The 18,136-nt window shown below is 49.7% G+C and overlaps 1 protein-coding gene across 2 annotated transcripts in view; it reads left to right on the forward strand.

The window, feature by feature from the left end:
* EFCAB6 (EF-hand calcium binding domain 6) overlaps nucleotides 1-18,136 on the forward strand; it is a 180,553-nt gene that overhangs the window by 120,350 nt on the left and 42,067 nt on the right. For both annotated transcript variants that reach the window (XM_010983456.3, XM_064491386.1), the window contains 3 exons: nucleotides 2,897-3,015; nucleotides 10,066-10,260; nucleotides 14,682-14,837. In XM_010983456.3, the coding sequence (XP_010981758.3) occupies nucleotides 2,897-3,015; nucleotides 10,066-10,260; nucleotides 14,682-14,837 (470 nt within the window). The remainder of the gene's footprint in view (nucleotides 1-2,896; nucleotides 3,016-10,065; nucleotides 10,261-14,681; nucleotides 14,838-18,136) is intronic.

The following is an 18,136-nucleotide window of genomic DNA, read 5'->3' on the forward strand; positions in this document are numbered from 1 at the left end:
GCAGCTTCATCCAACCCCTTCTTGATTTAATCAGCACAAACTGACCGCGCATAGGTTTGTGCCAGGGGGTTGGTGGTAACCAAGATCTGTCTGCTCCCGCCTAGCAGAGCTCATGGACCAGGGGAGGTGACCGTCAAGGAGCAAAGGCAGGTTATTAACAAGAGGGATGCGGTCAGGAACTGGCTGGAGGCTGCGAAGGTCTTAGTTTCTGCCTCATTCGGTCCATCCTTCCTGAAATGCTTCCACCCCCCGGCTCCATGGCACTGAGCAGGGCGCCCTCCCTTCCTGCCCGGCCTGCCCCTCTCAGCTTCCTCGCCCACACTGTGGGCTCTCCCTCCTCCACACCTGGATTCCACGGCATCACCCAGCAGTCCTCATCCCCGAAGAGGGAAGGGGAGGAAATACGGAGGGTCCCAGAGGAAGAGCAGGCAGAGTGGGTCTTGAGGGGGCGGGGCGGGGGGAGGAGGCGCTCGGTCCAGCGTTGAGCACTGTGTCACCTCTCCTGGACCCCGCAGGACTAAGAGACCCTGCACGGGCTGTTATTATTCCACTGGGCATCTCCGTCACTCTCCCGGTTTATTTTGAGAAAAGCACTGAAGGAATTCATTCTGAATTCTAAACCGGCAGAAAGTATGACACAGAAATAAGATTAGCAGTATCCGGCCCGACCGCCTGGTGATGAGACAGAGACAGGTGTTCTCACAGGCGCCCGCACCCCTGCTCTTCATCTCTGGGTCCCGGCATTTACAGATGGTAAAGGTGACCACAGGGGTGGAGTGTGTCTCCCTTCTGCCGCATTTCTGTTGGGAGCTCACCAAACAGGACTTGCTAATATCAGAAAGGATGTATTCTCCAGTAAAACCACGTTTGGACTTGAACAAGAATTCACCATTTAGTCATCTGTTCATCTTCAAACAGAGTCACAGGGCGCGTGACACTCAGCCGTGTGCCGCGGGGGACAGCTCCAGGTGAATTCTCAGAAGTACGTAGGACTCGTCCCATTTGGGGACAGTTTAATATGCTGGTTTCTGTTGAAGTGTTTTGGGAAAATAAGTTTATTGGCTTTTCCAGCAAACATTACTGTGTGCTAACTATGCACTGTTGCAAGGTATTAAAGGCACAATGAGAAAGAAAAAAAAATGACACGGTCTCCACCCCCAAGAGACTCATGGTATAAACACCAATAAGAACACTAGAGAACTGTGTGTATTACGATGAAAGAGGCTTGCGAATGATGGTGGTACCCAAAAGGAAGAGGACACTTAAGAGATGAGCAGGTGCTGGGGGTGTGGAGGGTGTCAGGACTGAACCAAGGCAAGGATGTGTGGGACAGACTGGATCGTGGGGGCTAGGAATAGTTCAGCGTGGCCGTATCAGACCTATGGGGCACACCAGTGGTTTCAGTGCCAAGCAGCGCAGGGCAAGCAGGGGGCAGACCGCAGCAGGCTGTACGTGCTGTGGCTTTAAAAAATTTGCGGTAAAACACACGAAACTTAAAATTTACCACTTCAGCCATTTTTAAGTGTACCTGTTTGTTCTCTGTATCTATAATTCTGTTTCTGTTTTATTATGTTTGTTCATTTGTTTTGTTTTTTAGATTCCACTTATAGGTGAAATCAATCATAGTTTTTGTCTTTCTCTGTCTGACTATTGAATTGGTTTCTCAAGTCCCACAGAGGAAAAAAAAAAGCTTTGGGGATGTTTGGCGAGAAATGGCATTGTTACTATTTGGAGCCTTCCAATTAATAAACATAGTGTATTTCCATTTATTTTGATCTTTTAAAAATATCTTTCAGTAAAATTTGGACTCTCCTTCATAGAACTCTTACAATCATTTGTAAGATTTATTCCTAGGACTTTCTATTTTTGATGCTATTGTAAATATTACTTCTAAAAATTCATTTTATGTGTCTGGTATATGAAAATGTGGATGATTTTGCCTATTGATACAGAATCCAGATTTCTTGCTAAATTCTCTTACCGTAATACTGTATTTGTGGATTCTTTGTGTTCCTAGATACATAGTTATGTCATCTGTGAATAATGACGGTTGTATTTCTCCCTGCCCTGTTGTTCTGCCTTTTAACGATTTTGACTTGCTTAACTACACGGGCTGACACCTCCAGTACAAGGCTGAGTAGAAGGCAGCAGAGATACTCTCACCTTGTTCCTGATCTCTCGGGGAGGGTTTCTCCATTTCCCCGCGAGGTATGCTGCCTGTAGAGGGAGGTGCGCCCGTTGAATCTTTCTCACGGTGTAGTTAGAAGGAGGATGGAGTGAGCTTTTATCTGGAAATAATTTAAGACAGTGCTCGGCGACTTGCGCGACCTGCTCTGTGAGCCTCTTAAATGCCTGACAAATCCCCAGATACCTTCTGCACCACTCAGGGATATTACAACAGTACCGCAACATCTTGTCGTAACAACTGGAGCCCCACAGCCCTCATTTCCCCTTTGACAGCCAGGCGGCCCAATTCACTGCATCATGGAGATGGTGACCTCAAAGCAGGGTTGGCCACAGTCTCACTGCCCAGGCTCTGGTTGACCCTTATTCTGTTTCTTTTTTTTCTTTCCTTCTTTCTTTTTTTTTTTTTTTTTTTTGGTTGACCCTTATCCCAAGTTGTTGGTCCCTAGAAGAATCCAGGCCACACACCTGAGACCAGTCATTACCCTGCAACAAGCCCCTCCTAGGATGTAATTCTTATTCGTGTTTTGTTCTGTCACCTTCCTAGACAAATGGGAGGGGGGGGGGATCTGGAACGTAGATAAAAAGGTAATTAAGCAGGAAGATGGGGAGAAAAATGTCTTAGATTGTTCCAGATATTGATTATTGAAAACCCTGTTTACCGTCAGAGCACATTTCAGCTGTTACTAAAGGCTGTCTTCTAACATTGTAGAATTTTATAGAAACTGACAGTGAGGGCAACGGCATCCTTCGCCGACGAGATATCAAGAACGCGCTGTATGGCTTTGGCATTCCGCTCACGCCGAGGGAATTTGAGAAGCTCTGGATGAGGTGAGTGGTATCCGAAGATGGCTCTTTCCCTTCCCGGAGGCCCTGCCCGCTGCGGCCAGTTCAGCACCAGGCTTTCCTCACTGCTCAGGGCTAGGGTGGGGCCTCTGTTGTCTGTCCTGGTCCCCGCAGAAAGCAACCAGGCCAGCAGGTGGCCTTCAGGAGCACAGTGAACCAGTGAATGTGTCTCACCAACGTTAGACTCGAGAGATTTGCGTTTCCAAGGACCCAGGAATTTGCCCACGCCCTTTTACTTAGTTTCAGAGAACTAAGCCACTCTCCGAGGGCTTACCCCTAATATGACCAGCTGCGCGGACACACCTGCTCTGGGTAAAGGGGAAAGCAGTCTCCCCGCTGCCCGCAGATGGAAATCAGTGCTGCACAACTGTTGTAGAAGACTAGTCATTTGTTGGGAGAAAATAATCAAACTTCTGGCAACTTGGAGTCGTTTCCCCAGGATGTCTTAGACTGAAAGTAGTACCTAACATCGGCCACATGTTTCAAAACGTCTTTTAGATTTAGCTGTTTCTGAGCCAGGCCCCCGTTACGACAGCCCCTGCGGAGGTGTCTAGGTTCCCAGGTGCACTAGCGATGCCGTCCATTTCCAAGTTCCAGGTCCGTCTTTGAATTACTTCTTTCTTCATTACATGTTAGTTGCCACTTGCCTTCCCCCAGGATGGCGTACCGGCATTGTATATCCTCTCAGGGGCCAGCTCACAAAGCCGTTCAGGAAATTTTTCAGCTTTTCATCTGTTCAGAGTGGAAGGCTGGAATGTTGGCCGAGTTTAGAATTAGGTGGGCTGTTTTGTGTCTAATTTAGAAAAGCAACTTGAAGTTCCTACCAAATCCTTATTTTTTTTTAAATCAGTTCCAACACAGGGCCAGTTTGGTCTCCCCATCCTCTGTCCTTTTTGATGGACTGAATGAGTGGGTCCATCTGAGTGATCAGAAAGTTGGGGTACAGCAGGCGAGTGCATGGAGCTCTCACTGTGTAGACCTTTTGGACGATGCGGAGCTGACTGTGTGATCCTGATGCTTAGGGAGCTGTTGGGGGGCAGGAAGCATCCACCCAGATACTGGGGTGCAGCGTCAACTGTTACAAATGCCAGGACATGGATCAGGTCAAGTGGAACGGGAGATGAGAACAGGAGTGCCAGGGGGCCATGGCGGAGCAGGAGGCCGTCGTGGTAGGAGTGATACTGAAATCATTCCAAGGGTCAGGGTGGGGCAGGAGGACTGCCTGACACATGGGGCAGTGGATGAGGCGTTCTCCAAGCTGGGCCCCAGGCCGAGAAGGGGAAAGGGGAGGCCAATTACGTGGCTGCAGCCCTCTCCTCTGGCGATGTTAACAAGGCATTCAGGACCAGCGAAGTTTGAGTGGGGCTGTGGTGTGGATCAAGCCATGGTTTAGAACGACGAGTCAGGAAGCAATTCAGAGAAGGGATGAAGGGGGTGGGCATCGGGAGACTGTGGTCTCCATCAGGGAGGGACGGGACAGGCTGCAGGCCACAGAAATGAGAAAAGTGGGAATCAGAGGTCCCTGTGGGGAGAGCATGCGTACGTAGCTCTCTTCCTGAAGGGGGCGCAGAGGACCGTGTCCATTTTTGTGGAAGGGAGGCACTCACTGTTTGGCTTTTGGCTAAAGTTTCTTTATATGTGTATTAACGTTTTTAAATGCACTACTGTCTACTCTTTGCTGAAAACTGTTTGAGATCAGAATTTTGCCTACTTTTGTTTAGTAGGCTGTACTTCGTGGACAGTGAGCGGTTGGAGTTCTGCAGCCAGATGTCTGGTCATGACTGCTGCCTCCACCCCTTACAGCTGTGTGGCCTCTTACTTAACTTCTCTGTGCCTCACTCTGCTAAGTTAGCTCAAGTGATGTATGGGTCAGGGTGGGCTAGCTGTGTAACAAACGAGGACGACATCCCATGGGCTTGCCCAGATAACAATGTGACAATTTAGTGTGGCTGTCGGGGAGCTCTGCCCACAGTCATTCAGGGACCAGGAGTCCACCAGCCCCTGGATCTTTTGTTGTCTACCCACAGAGCAGGGGAAAGAGCGCTGAGGACTGTCTGGTCAGCTTTGTAGGGACCAGGCCTGGAAACCGCAGTAAGAATCCCTTCATGTGGCCACGCCCCCTGCTGGGAGGCTGGGAGAAGTAATCCGGGTGTGTGTCCAGGGGGAAAAGAAACGGAGATGGGGGACTCATGATGGAAGTACCTCGAGGGAGGTGGGAAGAGGGGCATTGTAGAGAGCGGAAACTCCAGGAATTTATCTACCAGCATCTGGGCAGGACAGCAGAAACCACTCTAATATTTACAGTCAAGGGGGACTTAATGCAGAGGCTGATTACAAAGCTGTCAGAAGGACCAGGAGTCTGAGGGGGACTGTGTTGTTACTCAGAGGCCAGGAGGCTGTGCCCCCCTTGGGCTGGAAGAACAGGGTTGGGGGTTACCCAGAGATCAGGAAATTGCTCCCCAGCAGGGACTGAAGCGCGAAGGGAGATGGGGTATTTCTTGGAGATCAGGCAGGACCACCCACAGGCTTGGCGGGCTTCAGCTCAGGAGTGACATTTCTGCCCACAGCCCGTGGCGCCGGCTCACTGCATGGGGCTGGACAGAGTTGGGGGAGCATGCATGTTGAGTGAGCCTGGCTCAGTGAGGGTTAAAAGTACAAAAGATTCTGGCCTGTTGTGAAAGGAAACCTGCTAACTAAGCAGGTCTGGATCTTTTAGCAAGAGATTTCAGGAGCAACGCGTGTTTGGTTTTGGAGAGATCGCTGAGAATAAGTTACAAAATAAAAGCATATTCATTCATTCATTCATCTGAGCAATCATGAAGTAGGAATTTTTGGAAACTTTGTAAGCTGCAGCCCTGTGCTAGATTCTGGGGTTGCAGAGCTGAGGACAGCCCCCACCCTCTGGTTGCTCACAACGCCCCAGGAAGACAAACATGCAAATGTGGGTGACAACAGCAGCGTGCCGGAAGGAGCCGGGCAGCCCGGGCTGTGGGGGTTCAGGGAGGGGCCCCCAGGAGATGCGATGCCTGAGTTGAGTCTTAGTAAACAGTTAATAGCGGAGTTGGGGAAAGGACATCCCAGTGTGCAGGAGGCCCCGAGCAGGGGAGTGGGAGGTCCCCGGGAGGAGAGGAAGCATGCTGCCTGTATCAGCAGCATCCTGAGACCCAAGGCCTGCCGGGCACAGGGAACACCAGGACCAGGGCATCCCTTCGGGGTGCTCAGTGTTCTGAGCCCCTTATGAGGCCTCGTTCATTGGATAGAACTCAGCTATTTTGGATCTGAAACCAACTTTCCTGAAAAACTACGAAGACGGTGTGCTATCAAAATGTGTAGGAAAGCAGGGGTCTGGGGAACTTCAGTGTCGATGGCCAGCGTGTGCAGCCAGCCGGCCAGGCACACTTGATGGGACGATTTGGAGAAAATGCCCAATGTGTGCACATGTCTTTTTTGGTAGGTAAACTGTATACTAGTATTTCAACACAGAAAGAAAAGACTGTGTTAAAGTCTTTAAAAGCCTGTGTTGCATGGGCATCAGCTCGTGTGAAGAAGACTCATAGCTTTCACATGAAGTCAGGTCATCGCTCTCGGTTCAGCCACAGCAGTGTCTAGAGGGAGCCTACCAGGTGCCGTGCGGGGGGAACACCTGGACAAGGGGCGCCTCGAGATGGGAAAGGGCTTGAAGAGGCTGAATGAACAGTTCAGAAGGGAGAGGGCAGAATGGGACAGTAGGGGCTGAGCTGGAAGAGCTGAGTGTGAGGAGGGCTCAGCTCGGCGAGGACTGCGGGGCAGGCCCTTAGCTCCACGTGAAGGATGTGTTAGTGACTGAAACACTAGAGCTCCACGGGGCAGTCTGGGAAGGAGTGGGTTTCCCATCTCTGGTGTGGCTTTACCCCCGGCCTACTGGGGAGCGTAGGGGCGGAATTACGACCCCGGGTGGGGACTGGAGCAGATGGTGTTTAATCTGTGATTCCACCAGGATTTTCTGAATGTGCCCATTGGGTACCACCCCCTCGGGCAGCTGGACACAGTGTACTCTGAAGGACAGCGATTTGAGCCATCAGATCACCCTGGCAGATGGCCCCCGAGAGAATCCTTCGTGTCCCGAGCTGCACGAGGCCACATCTCCCTCTGCCGCCCGGCCTGGCTTGTCAGGGGGGCTTACACCAGACCCTCTAAATCTGGGCTCAGTGGTGTTCACGTAAGACTCAAGTGCTTAAACTGAGCGAAAAGCAGTAAGACTTTCTCAGCAAAGCAATCGGTGTGAACATATTCAAATCATGTGTACGACTGAATTGCTGTGTGTGCGATAAACGGGCCGAGTAATCTGATTATATCATAAATTAGTGGCCGTTGCCATATGCAAATGCAAGTTTTTATGGGTCCTCTGTTTATGTGCACATTTTTCCTGGCACATCTGTTGCCGAACCGTTTTAAAATTCAACCTTTATAGGCAAGTTGATTTTTTTTTAATGTTACACAAAAGGATTATATCATGAAGGGCGAGGTTATGTAAGCTGAATTAACTCTCTTATTATTCGCATTCATAACAATATTTTAGTTGCGATTGTGCAATCTGGTCTCCCGTTCCTTTGAGATGAGAATAGAATGTTTATGATCTTTATTAATGAAGTAATTAAGAAGTGGCTTTTCATTCAGTTCAAGTGTCGTGATTTAGAGTTTGTGGTTGGGAATCTCTGGAGCATCCCAGGCCGGGGCGGCAGCCCTCCCCAGGGGGCACGCGTCCTTCACGATGACCCGGCGTGCCGCTGAGAACTGTGAGTTCGTTCAGCGACGTAAACAAGGCCAGGTTTCTCCTCTAGAAACTTGCCTTCAGTCGGGGAGAGGAGACTTGGACGGAAGAGGTGGAGTCAGAGGCCAGATGTGGCCCAGCCTTTGGGTGGCGAACAGCAGCAGCAGCGGGCACCAGGCTGGCCCCCCGCCCCCACGCGCTCACCCCCCCACCCTCACCACACCCAGAGGGATCTGGGGGAGGGGGAGCACAGGAAGAGAGAGGTTCCAGAAGGTGCGCACGGCTAGCCAGGCACTGTTTGTCAGGTGGTGGTCGGTGCACGGCCTTCCGGGAGCCCTCCTGTGAGAGTGGGGAGCCCATGGGGAGCTTTGTTCTAGGGGCATCTTTTCTCAGAGTCACGTCACAGCATCACTCTGGTGGCACAGGGCTAGTAACAGGCCCGGCGCAGTTCAGTGAGAGACCCACGGCCCTTGAATCACTCTAGGAGCTCAGGAGACGGAACCTTCCCCTTTTTGGGTTCTCTGATGGAAACAAACTCTGCTGCCCGCAGATGTCTCCCCGCCAGCGGTGGGAAAAGCCATTTGCTAGCGGCACAGGCCCTCCGTGCCGCCTGGAACATGAGCCGTCACAGTGCGGGCCTTGGGAGCTGGAGACCCCACGGCCTCCTTTTGTGAGTGGGTCGCTTGGTTTTGTTTTAGAAAGAAAATTCACTGAATAACGGTAGAATGGTACTTTGGGAGGTTGCGAGCACTGTGGTCGTATTAATAACAGACACGGAAAGGTTGTGAAGTGTCTCGTAAGTCCTTGTGATGGGGACGCAGTCAGGGCACTGACCTGAGATGCCAGGCCTGGGAGCGCCCAGGTGGTTCGCAGGCAAGGAAGCTGAGCCCAGGGCGGGTGAGGGCCTCACCGGGGTCTCGAGGCCCCTGGGCTGGTGTTGGGCTCAGAGTTTGCCACCCTGTCTGCCCCAGTCACAGGAGAGGAATTTCCCCGCCTCCTAAGACCGAGTCCCTAGTGCGAACAGGCCCGGATGCTGGTGAGGCAGGTGAACATCAGACACACGGCCTGGGGAGGCGGCAGGCCCGTGGGCGCAGAGGAAAGGAGGGGAGACGGGGAGGCTCCGGGCCCTGCAGGCTCCTTGGGGATGGATGGACGGTGGTCCAGCTCCCAGGTGCTCTGCACAAAACATTTGCCCAACCTGCTCACCTGTCGTCCTCCACCGCCCCCCTCCAAAGGATAAGAAGGTCGGGGGAATAAATACGGTTTCCTAATTGTTACTCCAATGAAAAGGTTGCAAAGGCCTGGGTGTGGCGGAGGCAGGTGTGGGGCCCAGCAGGCCCTCGGCGTCTCGTCCAACGAGCAGAGGGAGGGCTCTGCCTCACGAGGGAAAGCCGTCCGCACTTCTGCTCCATCACGTGGCATCCAGCCTGATGGGGAATTCTGCCGGAGACATTGTTCAAACACTATCTCAGTCCTCGTAACTTTGAGTTCATCCCAGAAAAATCACCTCCACAAATGCTGTCTTTATCGGTTAGATGAGGACCAAGATCTTGCCGTAAAAATAAATGCTTTTTTTCTTTAAAGAAAATTGGCAATTTGCCTTAAGATTTTTTATTGAAGTAATTCTATTCTATTTGAATAATGTTGGGAGATAAAAACCCTCCATTATGCCTTTTTAATGAATTACAATTCAGAAAAATCCCAATAATAGAAAATGACATAAAAGGTACATAGCACAGTTCTTATCTTGTTTTCCTTACTAGTCCTTCTCGTTGGTTGTATGTAATTGGCATCTCTTCAAAGAGAAAACGGGGAATTTGAATCGAGTGGCGTTCAGTTATTCGCGTTCTAAGACTGAATCCGCTTTTTGGCAGATTTTCTTCTAAACCTGAGCAGAGGTCCTCTCACATGTAGGTGCTGCTCAACTGAAAAACCACTGAATGCACAGAGGGGCTGATTTTAATTTTCTGTGGTCACAGCTGTGTTTCTAACAGATTGACAGGTGGACGAATCTGGTTGCTCTTTGTTGGGGGGGGGGGTGACCATCCTGTTGATCGGAGCAGTGGGTTTCAGTGGATCACCAGGGGACCGTGTTAGGAGCAGATTCTGATCTGGTCTGGGGTGAGACTCGAGTTTCTGTGTTTCTGACCCCGCGGCGAGGCCGGTGCTATAGGTCTGCAGGGCAGAGTGTGAGGGCTATAGGCTGTTCAGGGCTGATATTGACACAACCGCAGCCCCTCCCCTTGGCCGCCACTGACCAGAGTTCTGTTTGTTTGTCTTTAAAGCTACGACACGGAGGGGAGAGGGCACATTACGTACCAAGAGTTCTTACAGAAACTGGGGATTAACTATTCAGCAGATGTTCACCGGCCCTATGCGGAGGACTATTTCAACTTCATGGGGCATTTCACTAAGCCCCAGCAGGTGCAGGAAGAGGCCCGAGAGCTGCGGCAGGGCGCGGAGAGGGCCGTGGCAGCCAGGTGAGTCTGCAGGGGTGGCGGGCCTGCTCTCCCCCGACCCCAGCAGCCCACGCCACTCTGAAGTGAAGCCTCCCGGTGCTGGCAAAGCTGTCGTGCAACTGTGATACCCCTTTGCCACTGCAGATTCTAGAGATGGGCGTAAGCCACAGCGTCACGGAGGAGCTGAGCAGCTCTCAGCCTGCCCCGCCTCACGCAGTCACACTCTCAGGTCACTCAATTTTATAGGTCACCCTTGAGAATTGAACCTTTTAGGTGTTTGCCACCCTAAGCACCTAGCCCCTCCTGTGGATAACTGGAATGAATGCAGTTTGCATGAGGCGATACCTGTCTTTACCTGGTTCAGGAAAGTGCCAACACCCAGGGCCCAGTGTCCAGTGAATGGACAAATGAACAGACACATTCGTTGACTCAGTACTTCTATTTGGGGACTTTATCCCGAAGAAATACTGCAGAAGAAGCCAACAGTTTAGCAGGTGGAAGGTATGACTTGCAGTGTGTCCTCAGCAACAGCAACCAGAGGGACACCTGTCGGTCCCACGTGAGTGCACTGCTCACAGAGCCTGGCCCCGGAGAGTGTGAGGTGGTCCCAGCCGATTACAGCCATCACCACGAAGACCGTGGGTGTGCTTGTGGTAGGAGGCCAACTGGAAATGAAATTTTAAACAGCCTGTATACCATGACTGGACCTACCTCAAACATATGTGCCCATCCTCAGGGGCCAGAAGCCACTATGCAGGAGGCAAGGTGTTGTGTTTGGAGGGTGGGGCTGCACGTGATTATTGTCAAAGTTTAAAACTAGTCACTAATGTCATATTTTAAAATGTGAAAACAATGGATAAAGAAAATGTGGTGTATATATATATATATATATATGTACACAAACACACAATGGAATATTATTCAGCCATAAAAAGAATGAAATCTTGCCATTTGTCATTACATGGATGGACCTTGAGGACATCATGCCAAGTGAAATAGGTCAGACAAAGATAGTCAAAAACCATGTGCTCTCACTTATATGTGGAAATGCGGGATCTAAAACAAAAAACAAAAACCAAGCCCACAGATACAGAAAAGAGATTGGTGGTTGCCAGCAGTGGGGGTGGGCATGCCAACGTGGGTAAAGAAGGTGGAAAGACACAACTCGCCGTTATGATAGAAGTAACCCCTGGGGGTGTGCTGTGCAGCAAGGTGACTGCAGTTAGTATTACTATACTGCATATTTGACAGTTGCTAAGAGAGCAGATCTGAAAAGTTCCCCTCCTGTGCATGGTGATGGACAGTAACAAGACTCACCGTGCGATCATCTTACAATGTGTACAAATATCACGTCATTATGTTGTTCACCTGAAACTCATATAATGTTGTATGTCGGTTATGCCTCAATAGAAAAATTAAAGGCAGGAGAAAACTTTGCCATATCTGATGTGACCCTAAAGCAATGGGACAGACTTTCTCCATCAGTCTCAGCCCTTGGTGGCCGCCCACCAGCACTGCCCAGGCCTGGGACCCTACTCCCCGCTCCAGAGCCCTGCCTTAGCTCCATGGCACTCTTCTGCATGTCTGTCTGTCTGCTGCTGTCCCTTCGGCTCTCTGTCCCCACCACCTCTGAGTGAGCGAATGAGCTGTTACTAAGGGATCCCCAGAGGAAATCAGTGCTCCAAGGACACAGGGGTGGGATGTGCTGGCTCAGTGGGGTTTAAGAGAAAAGCAGTTTGAAACACCCATGAACTGTGTCTAAGCTACTGAGTTGTAAAGCCTGAAGGCAGAGACTTGAGTTCGTCAAAATTTCAAGTAAAAATATGCACAAGATTGGTATAAATCAAATATGCCACAGAACCAATGAAAAAGTGGAATTTATCTTACCCAGACAGGGCCCACCTCATTAACCACGGCCCTCCCCGCCCTCCTGCTACGTGTGAGCGATGAGGCTCCGAGAGGCATCTCGGCCTCGGCTCTCCTGCACACTTTCTTCTCTTCCTGTTTCTGTTCATCGCACAAGCGTGGATCTGTAGCTGGAAGAGCTGCCTACCTGCCACCAGACCATGCGGCTCAGATCACCAGGCCCGGTTACGACTTCACATCCACTCCATCCTCTTTGCCTCGACCATACTCTTTCCCAGAGACAAGCCTGACTCATAAAAATTCATGACCGACTTCTTTTTCTCCAAGATGTCAAGACTGTGAAATTGTCAAGTAACTCGCCTTTCAGGATGGTCCACTCTTCAATTTTGGTGTTTTGGATCTTTCAGATCATCCATAAGATGCAATGTTTCCAGGATTTTTAGCCTTCTCATTTATACTGAAATTCTAATAAGACTGATAAAATAGGAATCATGTTCATGAAAGTGACTGAAATCTTACATTTGCCTCTTAAATCTAAGAGAATTCATTTCATTTGAAATGCCCTAAATCCATTTCTTAAATTAAAAAAAAAAATCCTTTTTTAAACCCATCTTTGTTTTCCACGCCTTGCTCTTTTTTGCCCGAGTCCGACTTGAAGATGCAGAATCAAGGTGGTGACAGTGGACCAGCCTGTCGTCCAGACCAGGAACCAGATGCCGTGTCGGCTGACACCCGTCCTGTTGGCAGCGCGGCGGGATCCGCGCTCCCAGTCCTCACTGACTCTGCGCACACATTTCCTCTGCAAGGGAAATAATTACTGCCTAGAAACCAGTCCAAGAAGCGCTGCGTGCCTCCATTCTCTAAAAATAGGCATCTCCGAAAAAGTTTTGATTTTTTTTTTATACCTTCATTTGCTTTCCATTTTGAAGGATTAAGGGGAACGTAATAGCTGTGATGACGAGTGATCACTGTAACATGGGGCTGAATTCCAAGTACACCTGTGAGGGAATCCAAATGTGCTGCTTTTGGTAAATATGCACCCAACAGTTTAACGAGGCTCGTTTCTGCCAGTGGCTCGAAGACTCACACCAGCCAGCCCAGAACTGGAGGCCACGGCGGGAGGGAGACGGTGACCCTCGTAGCTCCAAAGTCACGGCCTCCCCTCCCCCACCCCAAATATCCCCTCAACCTCCCCTCTTCTGGATTTCCCGTTTTTCTGTTGCTAGGAATTATTTTTTCCAGGCACACTCAAGGATCTAGCCTCTCCACATATACACGTGGAGAGAGGTAGACAATTACCAGCGAAGGTTTCGTGCTTGGGGTCTCCAGCATGTTCTTCCCCGTGAGTAGGGCCGCCACAGCTGAACTCCAGTCGGAAAGCTCAGTGCGGTGGGAAGAGCGCCGCGGCGCCCTGGGAGAGCCGGGGCGGTGGGATGTCGTCAGTCCCACCCAGGTCAGGAGCGGGCTTGTTGCTCCTTAAAGATGGCCTTGCTTTTTAGTCCTCATGTGTATATATATATATTTTTTAAGTCTGGGAAGAATTTTCCCAAAGGACTGAATCAGAAACTTGAACATGTTCCCAAGAACAGCCTGCCTGGTCGAGCGGGAGCTGCAGCTGGACGCTGCCTCTGTGCCTGCGGGGGAAAAGCCTGGCCGGGCCCTGCGGCCAGGTGGGCCGGGTACCGGTTTGTTCTCCTGTCTGTAAAATGGGGCAATCATTACCTGCCCCCTTGCGGGGCTGTGGAGAAGGATAAATGGGACAGTATTCATGAAGACAGCATGGCTGCTGGTTTGCCAGTGGATGTGCACAGATGGTACAACACAGTACCTGACAACAAACAAGAGGTCCCTGGACCGCCAGCCCCAGTGCACACTGCCAGGACCGAGGCTCTCCGGCACCCCTGCTCCCCACTCCTGCAGTCCTGCCTCAGGGCCTTGGCAGAGACTGTCCCTGGGCCTGGGGATTCTTCCAGGGGAAAACCTCCACTGAGTCCTTCACCTCCCGTCTCTGCTCGAGTGTCACCTTCCCGGGGAGGGCCACCCGCTCTCCCTCCTGGGAGTCCACCCACCCCTGCCGTGGGCGTTCTCAACCTCTCCACCTGCTCTCAGCTCACCTCCCGGCCTGGCCCCAGCTGGAATGTAAATTCTCCCAGGGGGGCCCATCTGATTCACTAGACATATCCCCGCACCTCGAACAGTGCCTGCCACGTGATAGACACCCAGCAAGTCTTTGTCAAAAGAATGAAGGTGTATTTCCCATGTCTGTAATGCCACTGGATTTTTCAATTCTTGGCTCCATTTTTTAAGTACTAATTCTAGTAAAAAGACAAGGTTGTCATTTCTCTGACACAGTTTTGCTAATGATAATCGCAAGCAAATGATAATGATACAGACTGACTTTTTTTTCCAGAATACCATTCAGTGTAAGTGTTACACCAAGGCTGCAAAGCATCTTCAAAATTAGCTGTTAGGCGAACCATCAAATCATCACATGGGAATGATCGTGCAACTCTTGCTTCAAAGAAATGATATGTTTTCCTGGCTTTGCTGTGGGTCTAAAATGTATTCTCTTGCAGGAATAATCTGAAGGAGCATTATCAAGATGTCAGCAAAGCTCTCACCAAGCAAGATGAATCCAGAAATGGCTACATAGCCTTGTGCCAGATGCAGAAGTTGCTGCAGAAATGTGGTTGTTCTCTGAAGGAAGAGGAGCTGACCGATCTTCTAAACAGGTTTTCTTTGACAAAGTTAACCGTGCTTCTCTGCACTGAAAATCATGCTGTCACATTGCTTTCCTGAATTTCTTCTTCTTGGTCCGCTTGAACGGCGTTGAAATGACCTCCACACCACCAAAATGCCAGTCTCTATCTGTTTACAGAAGTAGAAATATAATGTTGTCATCACGAAACTTACATAAGGTTATAAACCAGTATGACTTCAAAACAAAAACAAAAATAGAATGAGCCTGCACGTATTCCGGGCTATATTCTAATGGGCTGAGTCAGCCCAAAGCAGAAAGAAAGCGACTTGACAGATGCATAAACTTTTCCTGATGTGTCTCAGCAACACGATCATCATTTTTTCACATGATTTTAATTTTACACAAGTTATGCACGTACTTGGGCAGGAGGCGCGTGGTGTTGCAAGGCTTATGAAAATCAGGAGCCTCCAGCCCTCCTGTTCTCCACATCTCTCCCCCCACCCCAGAATCAACAACTTCCCACGCTTTTAATGCATCTCTTTCAGTTCTTCCCTAAGTAGTTCTAAGTGACAAGCTTACACAGCCACTTCTTGATTTTTCACTCTCAGGTGGTGTCTACCCAGAAGATGCGGATTTAACTCTTTTTCACCGGTCACATCCCACCCATCACTCACCCTCTCAGCTCCCCCTCCATGGAAACACATACACACCTATCTCCATGGGCTCCCCATCTTTCTGCATCACAGTCTGGGGCAGTTCAACATTCAGGGTTTACATTATGGGGACCAACTGATCACTTTTCTTTTCCTGTATAGCATTGTGTTTTTCCTGGAGTTAATACTTATTTTTTCTGTTTCTTATCACACTAATTAACCCCTCAACTCACCCCTACTTGTAAAACCTTTTTCCAGTGTGTCTGAACACACTTCAGCAGATCTGTCAGCTTCATCTTCTTGGGTGATCCATTTCAGGTTCTTCCATTCTCAGCCATTTTCTTGATTTATTTCATGAATTAGTTCCTCTCCTGTTGGTTTCTTTCTGAAGCTCTTATTGTTACAAATTAGTGAACCACCTGCAGTCTTTCCTGGCCTCCATCACTTTTTCTTCTTGCTCCACCTTTTGGGAGATTTCCTTAGTTTTAGTTCCCAACACTTCTTTTGGGATTTTTTTTGTACTCAGAATGTTCCTTTTCTGTAGCATCCTGTTCTTGTTTCATAGATACACTAACTCATTTCTCTGACGATATTAACAATAGATTTTTTTGAAAGTTTTCTTCACCTGAGAAGTTTGTCATCAGTATTACTTTTTCTTACCATCTTCCAGGTTAGACATTTTCCTCAAAAAGGTGCTTATATTAAGAGTGAGACACTGAAAAGCAGATTACAAGTTCTGTGCAGATAGGTAGAGCTAATCAACTTTAGTTTGAACTACTTTGGTAGGGTAATCTGGCAGGTCGTTTCCTTGGAGGATCCCCCAATGTCAGTATATTTAAAACTTTTCCCTTGGGCTGGTCAGATTTCCCAGGGACTAGGGTTGCCAGATAAGATTTCACCCAGAAGTGACCAGAGAGGGAGAAACTGGAGTGATGTGGCCACAGCCAAGGGTTGCAAGCAGCCGCCAGAAGCCGGAAGAGGCAAAGAACAGATGCCCTGCAGTTGAGACACACTTACCATCTCCAGAGAACACACCTCCAGATCCTCCGTTGTGGGTGGTGGGAGGGTGGGGGACGGGCACCTAGCCGCCTGGGGTTTGGGAGGGGCAGGGGGTCCCGTTGCTTCCCACACAGGCTCTTGGCCAGTCCTTCTGTTTTAACCCCACTTTCATCCCTGCTTGCCGACGTAGCTGGCACCCACCTCTGCGGGCTCGGACGGTGTGTGCAGAGTGTGCCCAGGAGCTCTTCCCCGTTCCTTCTGTTGATACATCCACTTTCCCTCCTCCATCAAAATCCCAGCAGCTGTTTGTCTCCTTTCACTTTCTCTCTGTCCTTCGTGGCTTCTGCCCGTGGTCCTCAACTCCAGCAAGCATCAGAAACTCGGCCTGCTGGGCCCCTCCCCCAGGTGCTGAGCTAGCGGGTCTGGGGTGGGGCCCGGGAGCCTGCATGTCTAAGGAGGTCCTGGGCAGTGCTGATGCTGCTGGACTGGAGCGCCCGCTTTAAGAACCACTGTTTTACACCTTTAAAGACTCATTCTTCTGTCAGGTTAGAAGGGTTTTAAGTGGGCACAATGCCAGTTATGTGCGTTCAAGCCGCTTTAATTGCAAGTCTTACCCACTTGCCATCTCACACCGAGGTGACACAGAGTTGATTGCTCCTCTTCGGACGGCTTCTGTCTGCGCTTTCTATCTGGCAGGAGACTTTAGCAGAACATTAGACAAATCTTACATTCCTCTCTTTGTGGAGTGAGAATATTAGCAGCCCTCCCCTCCCTTTAAAAAAATGACAGCAGTTGCTCTAGAGTTTGGGTACACATAAGCAACAGGGCTGAGGCCACTGTCAAGTCACACCCTCCTGCTTCGCGGGAAGCGCAGGTGCCTCATTACAGAGCATCCCCACATCCTCCTCCCGTCCCTCACAGCCCTGCGCTTACCCACTTCACTCATCCCTGTGCTGTGATCGCCCAGTGTATTGTTATTGTCCCTTTGGACAATTACCTGTTAGATCAGCTAAGAATAAGGAAATAGCGGGGAGGATATAGCTCAGTGGGAGGGCACGTGCTTGGCGTGTGCGCGGTGCTGAGTTCAGTCCCCAGCACCTCTGATAAATAAAAAAAATAAATAAAACATAAATAAATGAGCCTGATTCCACCCCCTTTAAAAAACCAAAAACCAAACCAAAACAAAAAGGAATAAGGAAAATAAAGGATACTATTTCACCTTTATTTATTTCTTCTTTTATGCTCACTCTTTCCCTCTCTCTGCCGTCCTCCCTTTCTTCCTTTTTCTTTCTTTCTATCCAAGTTTCTGACCCATATGATTTTCCTTCTCTGTGAAGAAGTGTATTTTAGCATTTTTGAAGGATAGGGTGACTGGTGATAAATTCCCTCCGTTTTTGTTTGTCTGAGAATGTATTTATTTCTCCTTCATTTTGGGGGCATAATTTTAGTGGATATCGAATTCCAGTCGGGGGGGGGGTCTTTCTTTAAATAGTTCAGTCCACTCTCTTCTTGCTTGCCTGCTTCTCTGATGAGAAGCCCTGTGTAACTCTCACCTGTGTCCTCTGCAGTGAGTTTGTGCCCCCTCTGGCTCTTTCAAGATTTTCTCTCTGTCTCTGGTTTTCCGCAGTTTGCGCACGACACGCCTAGGAGTAGGTTTTGTGGTGTTTTGGTGTTTTTC

The sequence above is a fragment of the Camelus dromedarius genome, chromosome 11 (genome assembly GCF_036321535.1).
Source record: "Camelus dromedarius isolate mCamDro1 chromosome 11, mCamDro1.pat, whole genome shotgun sequence".
Taxonomy (NCBI): Eukaryota; Metazoa; Chordata; class Mammalia; order Artiodactyla; family Camelidae; genus Camelus; species Camelus dromedarius.